Source organism: Rhinoderma darwinii, chromosome 1, assembly GCF_050947455.1.
Source record: "Rhinoderma darwinii isolate aRhiDar2 chromosome 1, aRhiDar2.hap1, whole genome shotgun sequence".
NCBI lineage: Eukaryota > Metazoa > Chordata > Amphibia > Anura > Rhinodermatidae > Rhinoderma > Rhinoderma darwinii.
In genome coordinates this window covers 252121084-252135455 of record NC_134687.1, presented here as the reverse complement: position 1 = coordinate 252135455, position 14372 = coordinate 252121084, and the positions used below count along the sequence as shown (strand labels likewise).

Sequence of the window (14372 nt, the reverse complement as noted above, 5' to 3'; positions counted from 1 at the left end):
AACAAAATAATAATACTGATTCTTTTCTAGTCTTAATCTTACTTTCAAGACTTTTCTTTGAGACGGAGTGATCATATTTTGTGATTCTTGTGATTAGAGATATGATTTCTTCTTTGATGCGGTCTTTGCCGGTTATTAAAAAATATATTGTAACATATAACGAATTTATTGGCTATTTATGTACAATGGACCTCATCTGAAATAAATTCGTTTTATTAAATTATTATCTCTGTAATTTCATTCAGACCTTCAGGTTTTAAGGTCTTGAGTTTGCATATCCAATAAATTTCCCTTTTACAGAGTGAATCGAATCTATCCACTCGGCTTTCGTTTATGTATTCAATGGGTGTAATATTAAAACATTTAAAATCATCATTGTGAAATAAAGTACAATGTTTGGAGATACTATGTAGAAGGAATTTTTTTCTACAATTAGAGCAATGGTTATTTAACCGACAGTGTAAAGGTTGTATAGTTCTTCCCACGTATTGGAGACCACAAATGCAGTTAATGAGATATATAACATAATTTGACTGACAATTTAGATGTGTTTCAATTTGATACTCATTTTTCGTTTGATTTGATCGAAAAGTGTCTGTAGTGAGTATGCTGGAGCAGCATAAACATCTCTTTTTTCTACATTTGGAACTCCCTTTTATGTATAGACATGAATTCATAGTGTTTTGTTGAAATATCTTTTGTTTCCCAGCAAAATTAATCCGACTAGGTGCCAAAATGTTCTTAACAGTTTTTGCTCTCTTAAAAGATAGCATCGGTTTCATTGGTAGACTGTTTTTTAGGAAGGGGTCAACATGTAGAATGTGCCAGTGTCTATTCATAATGTCTTTTATATTTTTATGTGCTGCATTGTATTTGGTTATAAAATTGAAGGAGAAAGAATTTTTTTGTTTTTTATATCTATTATATCCCTCTCTTTGGTTTCATTTGATATTGTATCATTAGGAGGTAAGCATTCCTCTTGGCTTAAAATTACTGTTTTTTTATATGCATCAGAGAGAAGTGTCTGTGGGTAGTTTTTTTTCTTTAAACCGTTTTTGCAAAATACGGCTTTGATTATTGAAATCTTTGTTTAATGTGCAGTTTTTTCGAATTCTCTTGTACTGACTGAATGGTATATTTTTTAGCCACTTATGATAGTGACTGCTCTTATAGTCCAGGTAGCTGTTGCTATCAACTTTTTTAAAATGTGTGCGGGTAATAATTTTGCTTGCTGTTTTTGCTATTGTGAGATCTAAAAAATCAATTTCAGTTGATTGTATATTAAAAGTGAATTTTATCCCCCAGGTATTGTTATTTAATGTCTGACAAAAATCTGTCGCTGTTGTAAAATCACCTTCCCAAATCAGGAACAGATCGTCTATATATCTTCTAAATAGTAAAATTTTAGTATTTGCCCATGGATGTTGCCAAATGTGTTCTTCCTCAAACATTCCCATGAAAATATTTGCATAGCTGGGTGCTACTCGTGTCCCCATAGCTGTGGCTTTTATCTGGTGATACAGTTTCTGGTCAAATGTAAAAATATTATTTTTTAGGATGAATTCCATACTCTTGCAAAAAAAGTTGGTTTGTGCAGATAATAGTTCGGTATCCGTCTCCAGTCTTATTTTCAGTTTTTCCAGACCTAATGTATGTTCAATGTTGCTATACAATGCGGTCACATCTAAAGTGATAAATAATACGTTTTCTCTAATTGAAATTTTATTTAGATCCCCTATCAATTGTGTTGAATCTTTGAGCTTGGAAACTCCATCACATATTTTTGTAAATTTAAATCCAGATAATGAGAAAGATGGCAAGTGGGAGATTGCATACCTGATATAATCGGTCTCCCTGGGGGATTGATTGGGTTTTTATGTATTTTTGGTAGATGGTAGAAAAAAGGCATATTGGTATTTACTGGGATCAGATAGTTTTTTTCATTTTTGTTGAGAATATGATTAGAAAAAGCTTGATTAACCATGATTTTAAGATCTTCCATAATTGTTAGTAGTGGATTATCTATAAGATTAGTATAATAGTTCTTGTCTGATAGAATTTTCATGGCTTCTGCATGATAGTCCGTAATATTTTGTACTACTGTCCCCCCTCCTTTGTCTGCTGATCGAATGACTATTTGATCATTGCTTTTTAAATTTTTTAGAGCTGTTTTCTCTTTATAGGTTAGATTATTTTTACCCTGGATTTTATATGAATCTAGCTCCTCTAGATCTTTGAGAACTAGGTGATGGAAGGTATTAATAAAATTTCCTTGGTTTACCACAGGATAAAACTTGGATATTGGTTTTAGATCTGTATGTCTAAATACATCAGATATCTCTGTATCTAAAGTTATATTCATCTTATTAACATTGTCTGAATCAGGGGAATTATTTTTTGTGGCTGTGACTTGAAAGTGTCTATGTAATGTTAATTTCCTCGTGAATCTATGTAGATCTAGGAATAAGTCGAAGCCATTTGTACTGGCAGTTGGACAGAAGGCCAAACCTTTGTTCAGAAGTGACATTTCTGAATCGTTTAAAATGTGGTTTAAAAGGTTAAGAATAGAAGTTTGTTATGTAGGGGAAATAATAATTATTTTTTTCTTTTTGCCTCCCCTGGTTCCTCTGTATCGTAATAAAGGATTATTATTAATAAAGGATTCTTTTTAACTGTTAACTATCCCCCGATTATAATATCTGGAAGTCAATTAAGTTTTAATAGAATGCAGACACTGTTTTATCTAATATTTTTATCTAACTGTTTGTAACTATTTGTATAATTATGTGTATTGTTCTATACGTATGTTCAGCAGTTTTTGACCTGTATACCCGACCCGGTAGTTCTTTCCTCAAACTGACCTTTAATTCGGTTATTTAACCGACACCCCACCCATCTACTCATTTATATGCTACCTGAGGAAGAAACCGGTCCGGTTTCGAAACAGTCCGCTGTTAAACAGTCTACTGTTGTGTTTTATACCTGCACCAATGAATCCTTTTAAATACTGATCTCATCTCTATCCTTGAGACAATTGGATTATACCTTCTACGGGATGATCACTCCGATCGGTAGCGCCTGGAAAGCACCCGTTCTTTCTTTTATTCCTCCAACTTTAAATTAGACCAGTTGTGTCTAGTGTCACAGACCTATTGCCATTATATGGTCATTTAAATTATTTAATGCCCTGGATAACACTACACTTTATAACATTAGAAAAGAGCAGACCGGCAGACACTGTGACGTCACCAGCAGTGCCCTCCCACTTCATTAACATAGACTGTTCTGACTATGCATCATCATAGGCTTAGACTACAGTTTCCCCATATATTGCCACTTAGGGGAAGCGGCAGTCTAAAACTCACTGCCACAACGGACACTCACTTTAAAACCACCTTACACTTTAGCTCATTCGTAATAATGTATGTATATATTTTCGTAATATTTTTTTAACATTTATATTTATTTCTTAGACTCCAAACAACAAAAAAACAGATTAACCACCTCTCAGTCTCAGCCTAACCTTACGACCTGCTATCCAACTCGTTACGTTAAGAATTCGATTGGGTGAGTGCATGTTTTAACTTTTTATATCAAGTTTGCTATATTAAAAAACGTAGAATAAGCTTTTATTTTACTGATGGAGACACTACAGCACCTTAGGATTATCTCTTGGAATGTGAGAGGTCTTAATGACAAATTTAAAAGATCTTTAGTCTTTAACTTTATCTCCACATATAGTCCGCAACTAATACTCCTTTAGGAGACTCAATTACTAGGTACTAAATTGCGAGCTCTTAAGCGACCCCGGGTTAGACATGGTTATCATGCCTCTTATTCCAGTTACTCTTTACTGGTCCACAAGTCTTTGCAATGTGAAGTTACCTCTGTTAAGATAGATCCTAAGGGAAGATGCATTGTGTTGTTGTGTCTTTACTTTACGTCCTTTATTATTGTCAATGTCTATAATCCTACTCCGGCCATTATCCAATTACTCACTGACATAATGGTATTGGTAATGGAATTGAGTCCTGCACATCTTCTGCTCCTTGGAGATTTCAATCTTTTGTTGTGCTCTGAATTGGATAAGATAGATGGAGTACCGAGTTGTAGTTCCCTTCTAGCTAATTGGGCTGCAACATATCACCTATGAGACATTTGGCGGGTTCGCGGCCCTCATTCTCTGGCTTACTAGTGTCACGGTCACAGGGTATGTGGACCCACTAGGCCGCTCCGTCGTAGCGGAGTGGCAGCTAACCAGGTCACAGTCTATACGAAAGTCAATAGCAGATAGCAATGCTTGGGTACCTGAAGTAGTCCAGACGGTGGCTGTGGCTACAGCATGGATGGAGGCCAGTGCGGCAAGTGGCGCCAGACGTGGCGGACAGTATCCGATGTAGCAGAAGACACTGGACTTGGCCGAAGACACTGGACGTGGCAGAAGACACTGGACGTGGCAGAAGACACTGGACGTGGCAAACGACAGCAGGTGCAGTAGACCCGACTCCAACGCTGGTAGGCACAGGAACAAGAACAATACGGAATACAGGATCGGGTAACAGGGCACGGGTAAAAACTGGAACGGGGAAACACTAAGGGACCATTTGCGAGACAGACTGGGATAGACTAACAACGCTCAGGCAAGGATCAGAAGGCCTAAGGCCTTCTTATAGACCAGGAAATCATGGCAGTTGATGATGATGACGACCCTTTTGTGCGCGCGCTGGCCCTTTAAGGCCGTGCACGAGCGAGCGCGCGCACCCTATGGGACACAGCAGAACGGAGCGGAAGTGAGCGCTGGCGTCTCCTAGGAAGGAGACAAGGGCCAGCGCTCACGGATCCATGGCTGCGGGCATCGGGAGGTGAGTAAACCCGACGGCCAGCGGCCATGGACGCTACAACTCGTGTCACTCGCCTGCCTATAGGTCATTCTCCCAAATTGATTGTTCATTTGGAAAAGATGCCTCTTTGATATTTTGTGATGGATGCACAATACCTTCCTTGGGGAATCTCTGACCATTCTCCCCCAATGATCACTCTAGGGTTCCCCGAGGTAGCAAAGCACATATCTGGAGACTGAGTCTCCTATGACTCTCCTGTACAGATGTTGCAATCTCCTTAGGGAATGAAATTTCAGATTTTTAGAGCACCATTTTGGATTCGACAGATGATGGTTTGATATGGGCCGCTTACAAGGCATATATTAGAGGGGTGGCTATACGGGCCATCTCCTCACATAGACAGGGACTGGCTAAACAGCGTGCAGGCTAGGAGGCTGAATTGGTATTGGTGGAGGAGGAATATCTCAGTACTAAGGAATCCTCGGCCTTCTCTGCGAGGCAACACGAATATATACCCTATTGCTAACTGAACTCACTAGAAAGAAAACTTTATATTCCCAACAAAGAGTTTTTGATCAGGGAGATAAAAATGGTCTTCTACTGGCCTACCTAGCTAAGGAGGACACGTCTCCGAATACCATATTAGAAATATCTTCCTACACTGGGATGTCTGTCAGTAAACCTTTAACTGTGAACAAAATATTGTCCAAATTTTATTCTGATTTACAATCCTCTAAGGTTTCATATAACTCGTCTAGCCTGGAAGTATACTTAAACACTTTAGTATTCCCCACCTTGGATAGTGACAAGTAAATATTTTGGAAGCAGATCTCACTAGAAAGGAAATTACAGCAGCTATTAGTTCCTTTCCGTACAAGAAAACCCCGGGTCTGGATGGTCTGCCCATAGAATGGTATAAATTATATGCAGACCTGATTAGAATAGGCTGAGCAGATTAGGGGTAATCTTTAAGTAAGGGTACTACCCTTCTATGAGAGAACCTCTTATAGTCCTAATCCCCAAACCCCGTAAGAATCCTAAAGACTGTAGCTCCTACCAGCCTGTTTCGCTCCTTAATTGCAATGTTAAAATCTTAGCTAAAATGTTGGCGCTGCATTTGCAAAAGGTTATATCTCATGTCATTCACCCAGACCAATCTGGTTTCATGCCAGGGAAGGCCACTGATATTACCCTATGGAGACCATTTACTCATATATCAACTACTGCTGGGTTTTGTGGTTCCCGGATTGTTGCCTCTTTGGACTTGGAAAAAGCATTTTATTCACCAAATATCGTCATAGCTGTGGTCTGTGCTTGGTAAATTTTGGATTTGGCCCAACCCATAGCAAATGTTAAAACGAATTGACACAATTCCCCCTTCTTTACACTACCCCGGGGGACTAGACAAGGTTTTCCGGTGTCCCCTTCCCTTTTTGCGTTCGCTATTGAACCCCTTGCTCTGGCTATAAGAGGTTCATCTGACATAAGGGGCTTAGAGTTGGGGGAGGAAGAAAAGCATCTCTCTTTACACTGATGATACACTTCTATTCCTCAAGCATCTAGGTCCAACTCTATGGGCATTATTATCTCTGACTTATTTACATTCTTTTCTGGGTTACGTGTGAACTGGTCAAAATACTTGGTAATGGGGATAGACAATGCGGTTTGGGATATTGTACTCCCTTCCCCACTGCAATGGGTGGATAAGATTACTTACCTAGGTATAGTGATTATCTCCGATATCCATCGTTTTATACCTGGCAACATTGTTCCTCTGATACAGCATCTTAAGATGGATTTTGATAAGTGGAAACCTCTTCCTCTCACAGTTACAGGTCGTATTAATTTGTTTAATGAAGTCCCTTCCTAGATTTCTGTAACTTCCATAACTCTCCAGTATGGTTACCACTATCACTTTACTCCAACATTAGCAAAGATCTTAGATCTTTATCTGGGCGGGAGGTACTCCTACAATTGCTCTTGGTACACTACAACTACCCAATAAGCAGCGTGGACTGGCCCTTCCAAATCTATATCTTTATTTCCTTGCCAGCCAACTGTTGTATGTTTGGTGGTGGTTTACTCACAGACATTTTAATCCCTGTACAGATTTGGAAGCTTCACTTCTCGATTCCTACATGGCTTTAGTTAACTCTATCTATAGACAGGCCGTCCCCCCGTGACACACACTTACAATTCCAATGCAGACTTCTCTGAAGGTATGGCAGAGGTGACTGTTGCTCTTCAGCTCTGAAACTGTATGCTGGTCGCCCAGACGCCACTTTGGTACAACCCACTTCTGTCACAGCTACGATGACTTCCTGAGCCTAGTAGGTGGGGGGCCCTGGGTATATTAACTTTAGAGGATGTGGTGGTGGAACATAAAGTGGCTACCTCTGCACAACTTCGGACCAAACACCAGATCCCACCTCATCTCAGGTTTCGTTATTTCCAGCTTAGACACGTCCTCTGGTCGCAATTTGCAGGGTATAATGTCAGATTCTGTACATCCCCGGTGGATGGAGATGTTGGCTAAACCTATGTCTATACTGTATAGACAATTATTAAGAGTCTCTTCCAATAAACTTGATAGAGGCCTGGACCGATGGTCCCAGGCTCTTCCCTCTGTTTCTATGGATGACCATAAAGAAATGCTGAATGGTCTGATTGGTCCTTTAATATCAACACGAGACCGACTTATTCAATTAAAATTTTTCCACCAAATTTACAACACCTCTTCCAAATTAACCAAAGAGAAAAGTATAGTAGTGATCACCCACCAAATACAAGTAATATATGTAAAAAAATAGTTTTATTAGGAGGGTTGATCAAAATAAGTCAGTTTAGTATATGTTTGCCTGCATCCAAACTGAATGACCAAAACAAAAACGAAAGACACACTAAAAGAAAGACGCACATCAAAAACTCCTGCTCATAAAGTGATAAACAACATATGCATGGGTCAGATAATGAAGTATATTATACAAATGCAGACAAGAATGTACAAATCTTTGCATATAAATTCGTCTGGGGGTAGCATCATACTAATACATACTGCCTTTTAAAGATGGAACTAGCCAATTGGATTTGTCAAGGGCCAGGTGTATATATTCAAAATGATAATGGCGCATTTACCGGTATATTTATCGGACGCACAAACACAGCAGCATGTCCGCCCGCGAAATGGAAGTTATGAGTGCATCACAACATGTGCACGGGACACGCGAGCGCGTGTTAACACGGTTACGTGCGCCGTTGCCATGGTGCGATACAAACATCAACCCGGAGGCAGCGAAAACATTCCTCACTGCGCGTGCGTCACCGGAGGTGCATATAATAGTTAGAAGACAACAAAGAGTACACCACAAAGGCCACAGATTAATTTATAACCAAGTAGTTTAAAGGAATTTATATTCAAATTCCAATGGCCATCATATTCAAGGTACCAATAAATCCTAAATCAAATAATAATACAATCAGAACAGAAAAGGGGGGTGGAAGGGGGAGGGAAAGAAGGAAACGGAAAGGCAAAACTGAATTTATATATAACATGAAAATAATAAATATAAATATATCGACATACAGAGATATTAAATCTATGAATGAATATTAGTATAAAAATATATTGATTATATAACATGCATCAACATTATATGGATTATATCATGACAAAGTGCATAAAGTGCAGAAAAAAATCGTGAAAACCATAAATATATGATATAAAAAAAAAAATATAAATAACAAATGTATATGAATTGATGTGAAAAGCATATATGTGTGTGTGTATACGCACACACACGAAATATGTGCATGTGAACACCCGCACACACACATACATGCAAAATGCAAAAATACAAATAAATAACTCAACAATTCACCAGGTGCATGTTGTAATGTGTAAAACATGGAAGAATATGTATACATGTAATATCAAACATATATCACACCCATTACACATATCACCATTATTATATCATATTTAATTGTAATTTTATACGTGGATATGGTTATGAGAAAGATATGAAAATACATGAGGGCAAAAGAGTGTACGCAAACATGCACCCACAAAAACAAATCATGTGAATAAGTGAAAAAAGTGCAGGAGAGTGTATAAAAAATTGTGAAATAAAAATATAAAAAAATAAAAATAAAATAAAACAATATATATATATAGTGATGAAAATATACAAATATAATACAAAACCAATATACAGCATTGCAAACAACAATACCGTGATATATTGTACTTCATAAAGACCACATACATTGAAACCATAGACTATATAATATGCATAGATAATGCAACAAGTCCATATATATTATTGCGTTATATCAAGCAATATATTTTTTGTTTTTAGTTTTTTTCTCCAAATGGTTCATGTCAGTATTCGATATAGTTGTGACAACGAAGTTCTGAGCAAGTTAAAGAATATTTCACAAATAAACAAAAGGGCCTAAACATGTCGAATAAAAAAACACAAATGATTCAAAAGCAAAAGAATATTAAATAATATTAAATGACCTGGTATAACTACCACATTGCTAATGGTCAAATAAATGCTGCAAAGCCCATTGCCTCATTGAGACCTTTGGGTTGCATGGTATTGAGTCGCCAGATCCATTCACATTTACATTCACATTATAATAATCTTTTTTTGAGATCACCTCCCTGTATGATCAATTCCTCTAACTTTAGTAGTTTAGTAGTTTGTAATCACATTTATGATGAAGTCTGAAGTGTTTAGGGATGGTTTTAAGTTTCTCAATATCCTCCACTTCTTGTGCTCCCTTCTTAATATCACGGACATGTTTCCTTACACTTATTCTTAACTCTCTGGTGGTCATCCCTATATAAATTTTCGGGCAAGGGCAGGTGGCATAATAAATTACGCCTTTGGTGGCACAGTTAATTGGCCATGTTATTTTAAATGTATTCACATTGTCAGAATCTTGAAAGATCAATGATTTTTCTATATTAGGGCAACTAATGCAGTCCCTACAAGGTTTACAACCCCATTTCGGGTTTGGTGCATTCAAAATATTTTTTAGTTTTTTTTCTGGAAAAAGGTGGCTATTCACCAAAGTATCTCTCAAAATTTTAGAACGTTTTGCAGTCATAGATGGTTGATCTGGTACAAATTTCGACAATATAGGATCTGTAGGCAAAATAGGCCAGTATTTCATCAAGGTTTCACGCATCATATCCCATCTTGTGTTAAATGTAGATATAAATCTTATCTTGTCTATTGTTTGATGTTGAATTTTTGATTGAAGTAATTGATTTCTAGGCGTATGTTTTGCTCTAGTGAAGGCTGTTTTTATACAGCATTTGCTATAACCCCCGTTCGGTAAACCTTTGTTTAAGATCTTCAGATCTGAAAATAAAGTCTTGCTCAGTTGAGCAGACTTTTCGCAATCTCCAAAATTCCCTGATCGGTATGGCATCTATTGTCTGTTTCGGATGTGATGATGTTGCATGTAGAAGAGAATTAGTGGATGTGGGCTTACGGAAGAGGTCTGTTTGGATAAAATTCGAATTATCACGTTTGATCGAGAAGTAGAAAAAATCTATTTCCTGTTTATTCCACTTGGATGTTAATCTGATGTTTCTGTCATTGCAATTCAATTGTGAAATGAAAGCATTTAATTGATCAGATGACCTCTGCCAGATCATGAAGATGTCAACGCTGTAGCGGGCCCAAAAGAGGACCCTCTCCATTGACTCTCCACGATCTGACAGGAAAAGGTCCCTCTCCCACAGCCCCAGGAACAAATTCGCATATGAGGGTGCGCATGCTGCCCCCATTACAGTCCCCTGGCGCTGTAGGTAGAAGGACCCGTTAAATGTGAAAAAATTATGGGTTAGAACAAAATCTAAACAGGTAAGTAAAAATTGTATCATGTCACTATCAATATCACTCATCTGTAAAAAAATATCTTACAGCCTGCATACCATCCTGATGGTGGATACTGGTATATAGTGACTCTACATCACAAGTGGCAAAGATTGTATCAGTGTCAAGACAGATGCCGTCAAGTTTAGATAATAAATCCGCCGAGTCCCTCAAATAGGAGGGTAAACATTCCACCATCGGTTTGAGGTAAAAATCAATATATTTACAGAGGTTTTCATTTAACCCTCCCCTACCTGAGATGATGGGCCTTCCTGGTGGATTCTGAATATCCTTATGTATTTTGGGGAGAAGGTATAGTGTGGCCACTGTCGGATCCAATGGAATCAGAGTGTCTGCTATAACTTGGGATATTATACCCTCATCGATTGCCTTGAATTAGAAATTGAAGCTGCGAACTAAAAGAGAGAAGAGGATTGTACGTCAGTCTTTTATAGCATGTACGGTCTCTTAGTTGTCTGTTAGCTTCTGCTATATATAATTTACGAGGCCAAACCACAACATTTCCGCCTTTATCGGACAGTTTAAATATGGTATCATTGAGGGATTTGAGTTTTTGAATACTTAATCTCTCATTTCTTGTAAGATTATCATTGTGTATACCTTTAGGGATTGGCCGTCAATCTGCGGATACCGTTTTAACAAAAAAAAAAAATGTCGGGGCACATCGAAAGGGGAGGGAATTTAGTTGATTTTTTTTTCTTAAGCAGTCTGAAATCTTACCTTTTTGGATTGCAGGTTCTTCTGCAAGTTCCTCCAAAATTTTTATGGTATCTTTTTCTGCTTTTGTCGTTAGATTAAATCCTCTTTGAAATACCTTCTCTTAAACATCTAAGATCGGGCAAATAACTGAAGATCCTTTATAGCTACAAATAAGTCAAACCCCCACGTGGGGGAAAAAGTTAGCCCCTTTTCAAGTACATGCAGATCACATGGAGACAAATAGTGGGAGGAAAGATTAATTACATTAGACTCTGATTGTCCGGGGTTTTGAGTGTTTGTTTTAACATTCTTCTTTTTGTTTTTATTAACCCCTTCCCACACCTTGGCATACATGAACGCCCAGGTGAGCAGTAACTTCGCGCACCTGGGCGTGCAGTTACGTCCGCGCTTTAACAGTTAACTGCCACGCGGCGCTACACCGCAGCGGCGGTTAACTGTGCAGGGTGTCTGCCCTGCTCTCCCCGTTGCCGATCAGCGGCCTGTCGCCGCTGAAATCGGCAATTAACCCCTTCGATTGGGTGGTCGATTGCGATCACCACATTGAAGAGGTTTAGAGCAGAACGGCAGCCGCCCACATGCATTTGCGGGGGCTGGCGATCCTTATCACGGCAACCAGAGGCCAGAAAATGGCCTCCGGGCTGCCATGTATGGAAGCATCGGAGGAGCAGCCTCCGGCCGGTCCTCCGAGGCTTGCTGTCAGTGTGACTGTCACGTCACAATGACAGTTAGAACACATTACACTACGTAGTAAGTGTAATGTGTTCCAGCAGCGATCAGAGATGCAAGTCTAAGTGTCCCCTAGTGGGACAAGTAAAAAAAGTAAAAAAAAGATAATAAAAATGTTTTTAAAAAGTGTAAAAATAAAAGTTAGAAGTGACATAAACAAAAGATGCTTTTTTTCCTATAATAAGTCTTTTATTATAGGAAAAAAATGAACACATTAAAAAAAGTACACATATTTGGTATCACCGCGTTCGTAATGACCCCAACTATAAAACTGTAATATTATTTTTCCCACACGGTGAACACCGTGAAAAAAATTAACGAAAAACAGTGCCCGAATCACAATTTTTTGGTTACCAACCCTCCCAAAATATACAATAAAAGTGATCAAAAAGTCGCATGTACGCCAAAATGGTACCAATACAAACTACAACCCATCCCGCAAAAAACAAGCCCTTACACTGATTTTTTGACTGAGAAATAAAAAGTTATCGCTCTCAGAATATGGTGACACAAAAAATTATTAATTTTATAAATAAGTGATTTTATTGCACAAACGCTGCAAAACATAAAAAAATTATATACATATGGTATCGCCGTAATCGTATCGACCCACAGAATAAAGTATAATGGTCATTTATAGCCCAGGGTGAACGCCATAAAAAAAAAAGAATAAAAAACATTTTCAGAATTGATGGTTTTTGGTCACCTTGCTTGCCAAAAAAATGGAATAAAACGTGATCAAAAAAAATTCTGGTACCCCAAAATGGTACCAATGAAAACTACAGATTGTCCCGCAAAGAATAAACCCTCACACAGCTCCGGTGGAGAAAAAATAAAAAAGTTCTGGCTCTCAGAATATAGAGATGCAAAATGTGCAAGCGTCCAAAAGCGGATAAGATTGGGCACCATTTATCAGTGCAACACCGGCCACATATCTATGAATTATTATTTATTTACTGCATTATTATACCCTCTTATTATACCCTGATGTACCCCGCACAGATAACATATGCCCCCACATTATAAACTGAAAGACCAGTAAAACCCCAAACAGAACAACTTCCAAGCTACATCTGCACCCCAAAAGCCAAATGGCGCTCCCTCCCTTCTGAGCCCTGCAGCGTGCCTAAACACCAGTTTACATCCACAGATATGGCATCGCCATACCAAGGAGAACCCGGTTAATATTTTATGAGGTATTTGTCTTCAGTGGCACAAATTGGGCATAACATATAGAGTGGAAAATTTGAATTTTCACTCTGCACCATCCGCTGCACATTAACCCATTCGCGCACCACGACATAGCATGTCGTAGTGTGGGGGGTGATGTATGGAGCGTCTCACGTGAAAAATAAAGAATTTAAAACGGCAAAATCACTGTTTTTTGGTCACCTTGGCTCTACCAAAAAATGTAATAAAAAGTGCTCAAAAAGTTGTATGCATCAAAAAATGGTACCAATAAAAACAACCGCTTGTCCCTCAATAAATAAGCCCTCACACCGCTCTATTGATGGAAAAATAAAAAAGTTATGGCTCTTGGAAAGCGGGGAGGAAAAAACATAAAAGAAAAAGAAAAAAATGGATCGTTCCGGAAAGGGTTAATTACTTTCTAATGAAAAAACAATTATGACCACACGTGGGGTATTGCCGTACTCGGGAGAAATTGCTTTACAAATGTTGGGCAGCTTTTTCCTCCTTTATCCTTTGTGACATTGAAAAAATTCAACATTTTAGTGGAAGAAATGTTGATATTCATTTTCCCGGCCTAATTCTAATAAATCCTGCAAAAGACTTGTGGGGTCTAAATGCCTACTATATCTCTAGATAGATTCTTTAAGTGGTGTAATTTCCAAAATGGTGGTCACATTTGGGGAGTTTCCACTGTTTTGGCCTCTCAGGGGCTTTGCAAATGCGACATGGCACACAAAAACCATTTCAGCTAAATTTGAGCTCCAAAAGCCAAATAGCGCTCCTTCCCTTCTAAGCCCTGCTGTGGGTCCAAACAGCAGTTTATTACCAAATATGGCATATTTCCGTAATTGAAAGAAACTGTTTTACAAATGTTCGGGTGCTTTTTCTCATTTATTCCTTATAAAAATTAAAAATGGCTACCTTTTTTAAGAAAAAAAGTAGATTTTTACCAATACAGAATAATTCCAATGAATTCAGC

The 14372-nt window shown here is 38.2% G+C and overlaps 1 protein-coding gene across 1 annotated transcript in view; it reads left to right on the top strand.

Moving 5' to 3' along the window:
• LOC142742095 (uncharacterized) overlaps positions 1–14372 on the top strand; it is a 380698-nt gene that overhangs the window by 92910 nt on the left and 273416 nt on the right. Inside the window, exon 3 of the mRNA XM_075851566.1 lies at positions 3474–3567. Within this exon, the coding sequence (XP_075707681.1) occupies positions 3474–3567 (94 nt within the window). The remainder of the gene's footprint in view (positions 1–3473; positions 3568–14372) is intronic.